We start from the raw sequence: 14,547 nt of genomic DNA, 5'->3' as shown, positions 1-14,547 counted from the left end.
TATTGCAGAAAATAAAACCTCAGGGTGTAGGGGGTAATATATCAGAATGGATAGGAAATTGGCTGTCTGGCAGAAAACAAGAGAGTATGCATAAATGGGTCGTTGCGTGATTGGCAGGATGTGACGAGTGGAGTTCTCTAGGGGTCCGTGCTGAGGCCTCAACTTGTTACATTTACATCAATGGCTGAGATGAAGGGAGCAAAGGCATGATAGCTAAATTTGCAGATGACACAAAGATAGATAGGAAAGTATGTTGTGAAGAGGACAAAGAATTTGCAGATGAATATAGATAGGTTGAGTGAGTGGGCACATGGAGTATAATGTAGGAAAATGTGTAGTGTTCACTTTGGCAGGAAGAATAAAAAATCAGAGTATTACTTAAAGGGAGAATGACTGCCGAATTCCAAGATGTAGAGGGATCTAGGTGTTCTAGTGCATGAGTCAAAAATAGTTAGTATCCAGGTACAGCACATAATCAAGAAGGCTAATGGAATGCCCTCCTTTATTACGAGAGCAACTGCACATAAAAGTAAGAATATTATGCTTCAGTTATACAGGGCATTGGTGAGACCACATCTCGAATTCTGTGTGCAGTTTTGATCTCCTTATTTAAGGAAGGATGTAAATGCATTGGATGCAGTTCAGATGTGGTTTACTAGATTGATACCTGGAATGAATGGGTTGTCTTATGAGGATAAGTTGAACAGGCTTGGCTTGTTTCCACTGGAGTTTAAAAGAGAGATTAAGCTTGATTAAGCTTTATAAGATAATGAATTGTCTTGACAGAGTGGTTGTGGAAAGGATGTTTCCTCTTGTGGGTGAGTCCAGAACAAGGGGGCACTGTTATAAAATTATTAGTTGCCTTTCTAGGACAGAGATGAGGAGAAACTTTTTTCTTGGAGGGTCATGCAATTTTGGAACTCTCTACCTGAGAAGGCAGTGGAGGTGGTGTCACTGAATATCTTTAAGGCAAAGGTAGATAGATTCTTATTAGGCTAGGGAATCAAAGGTTATCAGGGGTAGATGGGAATGTGGAATTCGAAACACAGCTATGAAGTTATTGAATGGCAGAGCAGGCTCGAGGGGCCAAACGGCTTACTTCTGTTCCTATGTTCATGACATCGCCTTCCAGTGAGTTAACAGTTGTGTCATCCTTGCCCCCTGCCCTGGCTGCAATCCATTCATGCCTGGCCTCTCACCATGTTCTGATCCTTCCTCTAATTTATCCCCTTGAAGTATCAGTATCTGAGCTGATGGTTGTGAATGTGAAATCAAATGTATTTTCCTGTGTCATCTTCATCATTCTTTTTTTTTGGTGTTCCCCATTCCTTGACCAGACTTCAGATTTCTTGGATATCTGAAAGGGAAAAAAGCACAGGGGTAACGTTGTCATACAGGAATAGAGGAAAGTAAGAGGTGCATGCTTACACCTTCTATAGCCGGTACATCAGAAGGAAGTGTGGGATTCAGGGAAGTGGTATGTGAGCAGAATTTGATATGAGGATACCGTCATTTAGCATGGTTTCAGTCCCACCATTGTTTACATCCTTAGTAATGACCACCCTAATAATGATCAGCACTGTCTTCTCCATTGGATTAGGACATGCTGGTTTGCCTTTCTATTCCAGCTAAATCTTGTTGCCTCCAGTTTTACATCATCTTGTACTGCAGGAGAGAGGGAAATGTGCCAGTGAGTGTCTGTTTAGCTGATGGGGCCGTCATGTTTGAATATCCGGCAGTGGGTGCAACGTCTGAGATGTGGATGTGAGGTTTGCAGGAGTGCTAAATGTGTGAAGGTGATGTGAAGCGTATGAATGTGAGGCATGAGTCCCGATTGATAGAGATTGTTAGTGACTGAGCGATGGAGGTGTGTTGATTTGAGCAACCGCTAAGGCTATAAGTGCAGTTGGTATGAGATAGCATTTGAAGTTGCATTCACTTCCATCCTCAGTGACCAAGCCTCTGTTTCTAACTAGGCTATTTTCTCTCTCTCTACAGTTTGATCTGGTTTGTGATGCCAATTGGTTAAATCAGCTCTCACGGTCCTGTTCCATGTTTGGACTTTTTGCTGGAGCCCTGTTGTTTGGTCCCCTAGCAGACAGGTAAGAACCAACAGTTTAAATACTGCACAGACATTTCCTATTGGTCATTTGTAACCTGAAGATGGAGTACTACCTCAAAAAAGAAAGATAGTTCACTAAATTGTCCTATATACCACCTTGGTGTGGATAACTTGGAGCAGATTTTCTTCTTAGTGTGTTACATGTGTAGAATTTCTTGGGTGGTGAAGAGCATGAATGTTGAGGCTCAAAAATTCTTCAAATTGGCACAAAATCAGATAGGGCCCTTTATGTGCATACAATCCGCCCTATTAGATTTTCTTTATGTGCTAAACAAGCACATGTACTATGCTGATTCCTGGGATGGCAGGGTTGTTGTATGAGGAGAGATTGGGTCCACTAGGCCTGTATTCACTGGAGTTTAGAAGAATGAGAGGGGATCTTATTGAAATGTATAAAATTCTGACAGGGATGGACAGACTGGATGCAGGGATGATGTTTCCTCTGGCTGGGGAGTCTAGACCAAGATGGGTCACAATCTCAGGATATGGGGTAGGCCATTTAGGACTGAGATGAGGAGAAATTTCTTCACTCAGAGGGTGGTAAACCTATAGAATTCTCTACCACAGAAGGCTGTGGAGGCCAAGTCACTGAATATATTTAAGAAGGAAATAGATTTCTAGATCCTAAAGGCGTCGAGCGGTATGGGGAGAGAGCAGGAGTATAGCATTGAGATAGGGGATCAGCCATGATCATATTGAATGGTGAAGCAGGCTCGAAGGGCCAAACAACCTGCTCCTGCTTCTATTTTTCTAAGAGGAAAATCTCCCCCTTTGTACAACACATTTGCTAGAACATTGCAATGTTGCAATCATGGGTGACATTATGAATGGGAGACAGTGGATTAACCTGGGACAGTGCATTGATTGGGGAGTTTGAATTGAATGGGAACGATAGACATATTGGGAATAGTGGATGGATGGAGAGATTGGATTAATTAGGAACAGTAAATAAATGGGGAAGATGAATTGAATAATAATGGTAAAGGTGGGAAAGTTGGGTGAAATGGGATTGTTGGTTGGTGGGGAGCTAGATTAAATGGGAATGGTGAATGGATGAAAAGGTTGGATTGAAGGATAATGATGGATGGATGGGGAGGTTGGATTAAATGGGAATGATGGATGGGACAATTTATTTGTCAGCTATATACCAGATGCACATGGAAACTTATGTGTCCAAACCAAACTGTTGAGAAATCCATTCAAGCAGAGGCTAAAATCATTTATCTAAAATGGGGTGTACATTCTCTTCCTAGGACACATTCAGTTGCCTATCCATTGAGCTTAGACACAGGTTAGCAATAGACAAGTTTTAGTGGTCCCACATGCTTAGGGGCACTACTGGAATTTAACCCACTGAAATACCACTTACCAGCACTGGTAAATTTCCTGGTGTTTGTCCAACTAGTACCATCCCTACCCTATTAGTGCAGGTCAAGCTGAATCTGCACAGGAAGAACTCCAATCTCCCAAGTGCGATCTTCCACACCAAGTCCCAGTAATCAACTGGGCTGACTGATCAATCGTCGTTGGTATTCTAAGGTGCTGTAAACTTACCTGTCTCAAGTGCAGGATTTCAGAGTATCTAATCTTCCTTCACCGAGCATATCTCATAAACTCACAGACATTTACAGCACAGAAAGAGGCCATTCGGCCCATCATGTCTGCACCAGTCAACAAAGATCTGACTGCACTAATCCCATTTTCCAGCACTTCGTCCATAGCCCTGGAGGCTATGGCAATGCAAATGAATATCTAAATACTTCTTAAACGTTAAGAGAGTTTCTGACTCATCAACTGAACACCACAAACAATAACATGTTAGCTGTTAGAAACCCAATAAGCATGCATTTGAAACTTAACTTAGCAGACAGAGGATACAGGGAAATTTTCCTGATTAAATAGGAAACAACACAACTTGCTTTTAAATTTGTGAATGTGTTGTCACCATCTTCCTGCCCACTGCACAGACACATAATCTGAACCATTAAATGGTACTTTTCCCAAATGAAGATGCGGTATCTCATAATGTCCCAATCATGATATGCACTGAACACTAGATATGTGAACCAGATAATAGTGAGCTGAATGGAGAGTGCAGATTGAAAATAAACATCAAGTCGATTGGAATGAATGGTGACAATGGACTATGAAATGAGATATTAGGTTAAAGATGACTACATTTTAGGGAATGGTAGATTGGGCTCTCATAAGGTGGATGTGATCAGCTGCGCAGAGATGGTTTTAGAGGTAGGACGTGTGGAGGGAAATATTTCTAAAAATCCCAGGTTGGGGTTACCTAATGCTTTCCCACCTCCAAGCATTCTTGCGAGACGTGGGTGAGACCAGCATCAGCTATCTGCCTAGCAGAGGCAGGTAGCTAATTAGGAGCAGTTAGGTGGCAAATTATCGTCAATTGGTGATGCCGCCAGGGCCTTACTGCAGTGCATGGACCCCGTGCTGAGGCCGAAGCCCACCAGGTGACTAGAGGCGGCTTCCCATTGACAGACGGTAGGGTGGGTCATGGGGGTAACAGTGAGGCCTCCTTTAATTCCCCCACAGTCCACATGGAGCCATAGGTGCCAGAGGTTTCCCCTTCACAATGATATGCTGGAAGTTTAGGCCACAGTTATTTTAAGTTTCTTCTGAAGTCTTCAGACAGTGCCCCCATCTAGAGGTGCTCTCACTGTCTCCCATCTATATCAGCAGTGCCCACTTCTCCCAGCAGGGCTGCTGGCTGCCCCGAGTATTAGGCATTCCAAATGACCCTGCAGTCTGTGCAGCACGCTCACCATCTTTAACTAGATGGGGTTCTCGGAGGTGGCCTATTAATTGGCCCTTTCCAGGAAGATCACGGGAGCGGGAGGACCTCAAACACAACAACACTCCCTGCTGGGTTGTCAGGTGGAGTTACTAGTGACCTTTGCCTGTACATTATTAGCTGGGGGCCTGGGACAACATTAGGGGTGCTACATTGAGCCTCTATATTCAAGCAGGTCAGGACCTGGAAATGGTTCCATCTCTCATTTGAAAACTAAGGTGGTAAGATAAGACCATAATGCCATTGGATCTAAACAATGTGAAGTTACAAGTTACAAGGGCATTGAACTCCAAAATATCTGCTCCCAGGATACCCTTGTAAACATGTAAAGATTAAAAACATCAAAGGGTGAACACTGAACAGCACTATCTGTAATGCATTAGCTGAAAGGCTGGTGGAAGCAAATTCCAGAGTAACTTTAAATAGGGAATTGGATATGTATGTGGAAAGGAAAAATTAAATGACCATGGGGAAAGGGCAAAGGAGTGGGACTAATTGGATAGCTCTTTCAAAGAGTTGGCACAGAGTTGATAAACTGAATGGCTTCTTTTGTGCTTTATGATTCTATGATTTTATACTGCGAAAATAAAGATATATGTAAGCCTTGCAAATGGGACATTTGATAAATCCTCTGTTTCATGTGTAACCAACAAAATATTAGCATTCAAATACTATCATTGTGGTGAAAACAAAGTATACATTCTCTCACTCATTTAATTGAAATGAAATACACAAGAAACAATAATTTTTTGAGCAGCTATTTCAGTAATGGCTTCCTCATGAAAGAGTTACCATTTAACCTTATTTCCATGCTCCTTACTATCCCTTAGAGTGTTGTCAGATTATTACACAATGAGGGACTTCAGAGCCATGGCCGATCCTGTCCTTTCCTTATGTCCATACATGCATACTTCCGACCTGAGTTATAGAAAAAGAATCAGGAACAGACAAATTCCTACCTTCCCTTCTTAACCATGGAATATAGAGGCTCAATGTAGCACCCCTAATGTTGTCCCAGGCCCCCAGCTAATACTGCACAGGCAAACGCCACTAGTAACTCCACCTGGCAACCCAGCAGAGTGTCATTTTCAAGATTGAGATTCAGTCCTGATTGTTCATGTGGAAGTTACAACACTACTACTGGAGCTGGTGTCCTTGAGAAGATAGGAACTTGGTTACGGCCAGTCGCATATTTAATAACATGTCCCTTTTTTTCTGTAGGTTTGGTCGACGACCAATTGTTTTATTGTCACTGCTTCTTCAACTAGTCAGTGGTGTGGGAGCAGCATTTGTGCCAAACTTCAACTTATTCATTGCTCTGCAGTTTGTTGTTGGTGCATCGGTATCGGGCATATTGATTAACACCTTTGTTTTAGGTATGAATAAAGCACTCCTGTAGTAATGTGATGTGTAATATACCTTTAAGACAAATGTGTTGGGCTCACTTGGGCTCAGGAACTCTGAGGACACAGGCCACAGCCATCTCCTACACCAGTGCAAGAAAGACAGCAGCTTGCCTCCATGTTAATTCCAGGTGCAGAGCGAGGACCCTGAGTACAGTCAATGCTACCCCCCACCCCCCCACCCCGCACCTGGGGAAATCCAACCACAGCCCTGAATTGTGAATTTGAAATATTTTCCAGCCCGAAGGTACATCTTTTATGCAGCGATGGGCAGCCTACTGAGAAATGCTGCATAGTTATCTAGATGATCTCTGGTACAAACTACAGGGGAGGAAGTTGAGTCCCAAAGTCACCTTTAAGGCTTCAGGTGTTTGCCACTCATCTTGGCAACAAGTCCTGCTCCAGCATACCGCACAGCTCTGCCACCACCTCCCTAGAGAGATACAACCTTTGTAGGTATTAGACATCTCGATGAAGCGGAGCCCCTGATAATGTTACCTTTGCACTGGATGGTGCCTTCTGTGACCATGAGGCTGTCCTCTTGTCTCCATGTGCCTGCCTCCGCTATGTCCAGTGACTTCCTCAAGCCACTGGAGCTGATCCTCTAGCCACTGCACCCTCATCTCTCTACCAGTCTACTCCCCACTGGAGAAGTCAAACTCTGAAAGCATTGACCTCATAACCAGTTGAAGCTTCCACTGCAGTGAGCCTCTGTAAAGCTTTGCCCTGCCCCCATTGGCAGCTATGGACCTGGGAGACACCTCTTATTAACAACGCTTCACCTTGGCCCCTTTGTCTGCAATGCCGCTAAACTTGATGGTGTTGCTTTTTGAAGACAGACCCTGAAGACAGATTCACAAATGTGGTTGCCAGTTCCCTCCACAACTCAACAGCCACTGAGATCTCACTTCGTTTGAGTAGGTGAGACTTTGAGCCTCTGTGCATCCTGTGCGCCAGGAGTTAAATCAAAAAAAGGTAGGGAAATGCCTGACAATTGGCCGTTTAATGACCTAAATTCCCTGCCCACTGCTGATCCGCTGATTTGTCTCACATCCACATCTGGGAATTTTCGATCAGCGGCAGAAATACGGTGGAAAGCTGGCCTAAAGCCAAGCCGTACCATTTACTGGCTCACCGACCTCTATCCCACCTCCACTAGGCTGTATTTCTTACCTCAAAGCACCCACTGAAACCAGAAATCTTTGAAGAAACTTCATGACAATTTGACAAGAGTAAATAAAAGAGATATTATTTCCAAGAACCTAGTGCTTGTGAAGCACTGCTACCAGCAGATCCCGCCGAATAGAAAACTATGACTGTTCTGTGTTAGAGTGATGAGCCGTGATTATTTATCATAAAAGTGAATGATCAACAGCTGATAAGAGACAAAAGAAAGCTCCTCATCTGAAAGATTGGAGCTGGTGTGAAAAGACCTAAAAGAAGAGGTGAGACAGCAAATGAAACTGGAGATTAGAAAGAGCAAACCAGAATTATGACTGCATGTAATCGTGAAATTAAAGTTAGACCATCTTTGAAGGTGGGGGCGGCACGTTAGTGGGGCGATGAAAAAGGCATACGGGACACTTGCCTTTTTCAATCGAGGCATAGATTACAAAAGTAGGGAGGTCATGTTGGAATTGTATAGAACCTTGGTGAGGCCACAGCTGGAGTACAGTGTGCAGTTCTGGTACTCACATTGTAGGAAGGATACGATTGCACTGGAGAGTGTGCAGAGGAGATTCACCAGGATGTTGCCTGGGATGAAACATTTAAGTTATAAAGAGAGGTTGGATAGACTTGGGTTGTTTTCTTCGGAGCAGAGAAGACTAAGGGGCGACCTGATCAAGGTGTACAAGATTATGAGGGGCATGGACAGGGTGGATAGGGAACAGCTGTTCCCCTTAGTTGAAGGCTCATTCACGAAGGGAGATAAGTTCAAGGTGGTTTAGGGGGGGAAGTGAGGAAAAACCTTTTTACCCAGAGGCCGGTGACAGTCTGGAATGCGCTGTCTGGGAGGGTGGTTGAGGTGGGTTGCCTCACATCTTTTAAAAAGTACCTGGATGAGCACTTGGCACATCATAATATTCAAGGCCATGGGCCAAGTGCTGGTAAATGGGATTAGGTAGGTAGGTCAGGTATTTCTCACATATTGGTGCAGACTCGATGGATCGAAGGGCCTCTTCTGCACAGTGTGATTCTATGATTTAGAAATAAAATCAGGAAACACTTTTCACACAAAGGGCAGTAGGTATTTGGAACTCTCTCTAAAAGGATGTGGATGTTGTTTCAAAAGAAATTTTCAAGAGAGATCAATTTTTTTGTTAAGCAAGGATATCATAGGCTATGGGGCAAAGGCGGGTAAAAAGAGCTAGGTAAATAGACCAATCGTTCATAATCTAGTTGAACGGCAGAACAAGCTTGAGGTGCAGAATTGGTTACTCTTTTTCTATTTATATGTATTTCATAATGAATTACCAAAGTATTTATATCTTCAACTGGGAAAACATCTTATTTTAAAGGGGAAACCCAGCTTTCAATGTACCACTTATCTAGTAAAGGTTTTTGGCCAGACTAAGTCAAGTCCAATGATTCAATAAGCTAAAGCTTCTTGTATTTAGGTGAAAAGCCCCACTATTTTGTTTCTACTTTCAGGGTATGTGCTTCTTGCAAGATTGACATTGGGCAGAATTTTACATCCCATGGGCGGGCACGCGCCCAACCTGACCGGGCGTAAAATAGCATGCGGTTATGTCAGGTGAGCGCCCCGACGTCATCGCGCACTTGCACGATATTTTGGTCGGCGTGCGTGTGCGCGCAAGAGTTGGCAGCGCGCCCACCGACAATTAAGAGGCCTATTAAGGCCATTAAAGTTTCAATTAGTGGTGATTTTTCACTGCCCATCCAACGTTATGGTTGGCAGGCGGGCGAATCGACCAGGCGGCCTTCGAATTTTTGAGGAAACCTCATCCAAGGGCGGGGTGAAGTTTCTGATATCAATTTTTTAAAAAAAATGTTTGGGCAGAATTTTTTTATTATCTGTATGTTTAGATGATTGAGTCCGATGTGTGGACATTTTTTTCTGTATTTTTACATCCTTATTCTTTGGTTTTAAATTCTTCAGCTCCCTGAGGCAGCTGTCTGCCTTCAGGGGATTTTCATTGCACGCCCCCCCCCCCGCGCCCACACAGACGTCAGCGCTCGCCCTCCTTCCGCCGCCCCACACCGGGAGCCTTTCAGCACACCTTTCACGCTGGCTGCCTATAAGGTGGGTGGAGAATGAAATTTATAAAAATAGTAACTTTTTAAAAAAAATCTAACATGCCAATTTTGTGTGTTTGCAGGTACAGAATGGTCTGGTGTATCGCAGCGAACACTTGCAACTGTCCTCTCACACTGCGCCTTTGCAGGTGGGCAGATTGTTCTGGCTGGGCTGGCTTATGGGATACGTGACTGGAGGATGCTGCAATTAACTATTTCGTGTCCAATGGCTTTGTTCTTTTCTTACATATGGTAAAGTATTTTACATACGTTTTGTAAACTTCCATTCTATAATCAGTGTCAATTTTTTTTTATTTTCCTATTGAGTTTATTAGTAACTATCTTGTATTTATGGCCCTTAATTTTAGATTTTGCACAACTGGAAACATTCCTCATTTACCCTGTCCAACTCAATCATAACTTCTGAGGCCTCTGTCAGGTCACCTCCAAGTCTTCTCTTTTTCAGAGAAGAAAGCCCAACCTGTTCAATCTTTGCCAAAAGCTGCACTCTTTCAGTCCTGTTACCATCCTTGTAATTGCTTTTAATATTTATTCCAGTGCTTTATGCCCTTTTTATAGTGAGGAGACCAGAAATGTGTACAGAATGCTGACTGCAGCCATATACAAGTTCAGCATAACTTCACTAGTTTTGAATTTCCATTTAAATAAATCCCAGTACTTTCATAGACTCATAGATGTCCACAGCAAAGAAGGAGGTCATTCAGCCCATCATGTCCGCGCTGACCAACAGAAATCTGACTACACTAATCCCACTTTCCAGCGCTTGGCCCATAGCCCTGGAGGCTATGGCAATGCAAGTGAATATCCAACTACTTCTTAAATGTTACAAGAATCTCAACCACCCTTTCAGGCTTTGTTAGCATTTCTAATTACCTTGCTGACCTCTGTTGCTTCTTTAGATCAGCAGGTATGTCTGGCAGCATCTGTGGCGAGAAAAACAAGAGTTAATGTTTCAGGTCAATGATCTTTCATCCAAACTGTTAAAAGGCAGAGATGTAACATGTTCTAAGCAAGTACAGAAACAAGGAAAGTGGAGAGGCAAGAAGGAACAAAAGGGAAGGCCTGTGATAGAATGGAAATCCAAGGGATTAAATGGTAGAAAGATGATGGTACAGGGCAAAAGGAAATAGTAACAAAAGCAAACTTTGGGTCTAGATAATTTGTAAATGGGAAAAGCAGAATCATAGCTCTTATTGTTCTTTGAAGGAATTCTTTACTTACATTCATTTCCTCCAAATAAAAGGTTTAGGAACCTATACAGGTCCTAGCTAGGCCTGTCTTTTTGTGGAATATGTGGAACACTCTTTGTTCCAGTCCTACTCAGGTCCCCTTTTTCTGGTACATTAATGACAGGGTGGCCACCTGCCCTGCAATTTAAGGGATTGTCCCTCATTTTGACTGTTCAGCTTATGTCTCTTAAGGGACACCTTTTTAAAAATGTTTTGATGGGATGTGGGCATCACTGGCAAGGCCAGCATTTGTTGCCCATCCATAACTGCCTTTGGACTGAGTGGCTTGTTAAGCCATTTCAGAGGTCAGTTCAGAGTCAACCACATTGATGTGGTGTGGAGTCACATGTAGGTCAGACCAGATCAGGATGGCAGATTTCCTTTCCTGAAGGACATCGGTGAACCATATGGGGTTTTATGACAATTAGTGATAGTTTCATTGTCACCATTACTGAGATTAAATTTATATTCCAGATTTATTAATTGAATTCAAATTCCACCAGCTGTTGTGGTTTGATTTGAACTGCTATGTCCAGAACATTAGCCTGGGCCTCTGGATTCCTAGTCCAGTGACATTACCACTACGCCACCACCTTCTCACTTTTGGCCTGTATTTCAAGGGCAGCCTGTTAGAGACTGAGCACTGGAGTCTCAGTTGAATGATTTAAGCAGGACTGCAAGTCTTGAGTCGACCAGCAGAGGGACGGTCTGGAGTTTTCCGATGCCTCCCACCAGCAGAATTTTCTGGCCCTACCAAAGTGATGGATCTTTAAATGGCTCGCTGCTTTTTCTGGCCCTAGCCCCACCCCCGCTGCGATGGGGCAGGAAAATTCTGCCCACGATAATGCTGTGACTCCACAAGATAAATTGTAAGTTTTGGTTGCTTTAAGCCCATTATCATCCCACTCTTACGGTCACCAGCAACCCCCTCCTGCAGTCCCACAGACAAATTATTCCTTACTTTATTTAATAAAAGTTGGAATGGCGACTGTATCAGTGAAGTTTCCTGCCCTCACCCTGGAATGGAAAATGTAATCTTTTGCTTCCAGTTTCCATCCCTTCCTTGCCATCACATGGTTTATCTCCAACTCTTCCCTTCCCTTCCTCAGCTTAGCTGTATCCATGTCTGGGGATAGGCTATCAATCAATATTCACTGTAAGCCCACTAACACCCAAAGCTACCTTGACTGCTCTTCCTCATACCCCGCTTCCTGTAAGGACTTTAATCCATTCTCCCAGTTTGTCCATCCCCATCGGATCTGTTCTGATGTTGTACCTTCTGATATTTGGTCCTTTTCCTGTGACCAAGGATTACCCCCCATTCTGGTTAACAGGGCAAACGACTGTGTATGTTCAATTTCATGCACTTCTACTCTCACTGCTTCATCTCCCACCCAGAACCATGATAGGATTCCCCTTGCATTCACCTTCCACCCCACCTGACTGCACATTCAATATATGATCTTCTGCTGTTTCTGTCACCTGAAGTGTGATGTCATCACCAAACACACCTTCCCCTCCCAGCCTCTTTCAACCATCCAGAGGATTTGTTGCCTTTGTGGTACCCTGACCCAATCCTTAATAACTTCCAATACCCCATCTTCCTTCCATGGCACCTTCGCAGGAGATGCAGCACCTGCCATTTCAACTCCTTCCTTCTTACCATCCAAGGCTCCAAACATTCCTTCCAGGTGAAACAACGAGTTACTTGCACTTCTTTCAATTTATTATGCTGTGCTCATTTCTCACAATGCTGTCTTCTCTGCACAGGGGGAACCAAATGCAGATTGAGTTACTGCTTTACAGAACACCTCCGTTCAGTCCATAGGCATGACCCCGAGCTTCCAGTTACCTATCATGTTAGTTCTCTTCCCCACTCCCATTTTGACCTTTCTGTCCTCAGCCTCCTACAATGGAAGCTCGAGGAACAGCCTGTCATTTTTCAATTAAGCAATTTATAATCTTCTGGACTTAACATTAAGATCAACAATTTCAAATCATAACCACTGCTATAACCATTTTGTTTGCTTTTCTTTGGTCAGCATCTGTTGACGATGATTCTGCTTTTCCCATTTACTCTTGACCCACTTTTTATTCCTTGTCCCATTATCACTTCCTCTGCCTTGCAAAGTCATCCTTTTCATTATTTTAGCTCTGTCTTCCACACTATCACAGACCTTCACTTTGTTCTATTATCCCCTTCCTCCCTTTCCTGCCTATTGCTTAAATAACTTCCAATACCCCCTCTCTATTACCCCTATTGCTTAAATTGCTTAAAACCTGTCATATCTCTAACTACTTTCAGTTGTGATGAAAGGTCATTGACTGAAATGATAACTCTGTTTCTCTGTCCACACGCTGCCAGACCAGCTGAGTATTTCCAGCATTTTTCTGCTTTTATTTCAGATTTCTAACATCCACAGCAGTTTGCTTTTGTATGCTGCTTTTGATGATTCATTCACCTATATATCTAGACATTTTGCTCTACCATTCCATTCATTTTCTTATTTTCCAAGATGTAGGTGGTGTTTCTATTTTTCCTGCCAAAGGGCATCACCTCACATTTATCTATGTTGAAGTTCTTTTGACAATTAACTGTCCAATCTGCAAGTTTCTGCATGTCTTCTTGTATGTTGCATTCTTTCTCAGTGTTTGCTAAAACTTCACACCCCACACTTAATGTCAGAATTTTCAGATGATATCAAGCCCCCTTATTGCCAAATCCAATCATTGATATAAATTATGAATAGTGGTCCCAGCATTATTGTAAAGCACCACTTCCTACCTTCCTCCAATCTGAATAACCACCCTTTTCACCTAACCACTGTTTTCCATTAATAGTCAATTTTCTATCCAGTCAGCTACTTGTCTCCTGACTCCACATGCCCTAAACTTTGTAATGAGTCTCCTATATGGTGCCTTTACAGCCACCTAGGTCTCATTCAAAAGACAACACCTTGCCTGTTGTGAGCCAAAATAATGTGCTCAAGTCACTAGAGTGGGAGTGACAACCTTCTGATGCAAAGGCAAGGCTGCTACCACTGATGCAAGACAGCATCTAATTTTCCTTCCAGTATGCTAACTGGTGAATTACATCTCTCACTGATTTGCCTATATATAGGTTTTATCTAATTCTTTTAATATGTTCTTGGCTGATTTCTCCAACTCATACTAACATACGAAATAGAAGCAGGAGTGGAGCATTAGGTCACTTGAGCCTGCTCCGCCATTCAAAATATCAAGGCTGATCTGCTTGTGTTTCGAATACCACATGCCTTCTACTCCCGATAACCTTTGATTTGGTCGCCTAACAAGAATCTATCTACCTCTGCCTTAAAAATATTCAGTGACCTCGCTTCCACTGCCTTCGAAGATAGAGAGTGCCAAAATCGTACAACTCTCTGAGAGAAAATATTTCTCCTCATCTCTGTCCTATAAGGGTGACTCCTAATTTTAAAACAGTGCCCCCTAGTTCTGGACTCACCCACAAGAGGAAACATCCTTTCTATGTCCACCTTGTCAAGACCATTCAGGATCTTATATGCTTTAATCAAGTCACCAATTACTCTCCTAAACACCAGCCTGTACAACCTTTCCTCATAAGACATTCCAGGTATCAATCTAGTAAAATAAAAGCAAAAAACTGCCGATGCTGGAAATCAAAAACAAAAACAAAAATACCTGGAAAAACTCAGC

General features: G+C 43.0%; 1 protein-coding gene across 1 annotated transcript in view; it reads left to right on the top strand.

Annotated features, from left to right (window-relative positions):
* slc22a13b (solute carrier family 22 member 13b) overlaps positions 1-14,547 on the top strand; it is a 79,910-nt gene that overhangs the window by 25,623 nt on the left and 39,740 nt on the right. The window contains exons 2-4 of the mRNA XM_041189301.1: positions 1,999-2,102; positions 6,162-6,316; positions 9,685-9,853. Coding sequence (XP_041045235.1) covers positions 1,999-2,102; positions 6,162-6,316; positions 9,685-9,853 — 428 coding nt within the window. The remainder of the gene's footprint in view (positions 1-1,998; positions 2,103-6,161; positions 6,317-9,684; positions 9,854-14,547) is intronic.

Source organism: Carcharodon carcharias, chromosome 6 (genome assembly GCF_017639515.1).
Source record: "Carcharodon carcharias isolate sCarCar2 chromosome 6, sCarCar2.pri, whole genome shotgun sequence".
In the NCBI taxonomy this organism is placed as follows: domain Eukaryota; kingdom Metazoa; phylum Chordata; class Chondrichthyes; order Lamniformes; family Lamnidae; genus Carcharodon; species Carcharodon carcharias.
The sequence above is the reverse complement of the archived record's forward strand: the minus strand, read 5'-3'. Positions and strand labels throughout refer to the sequence as shown.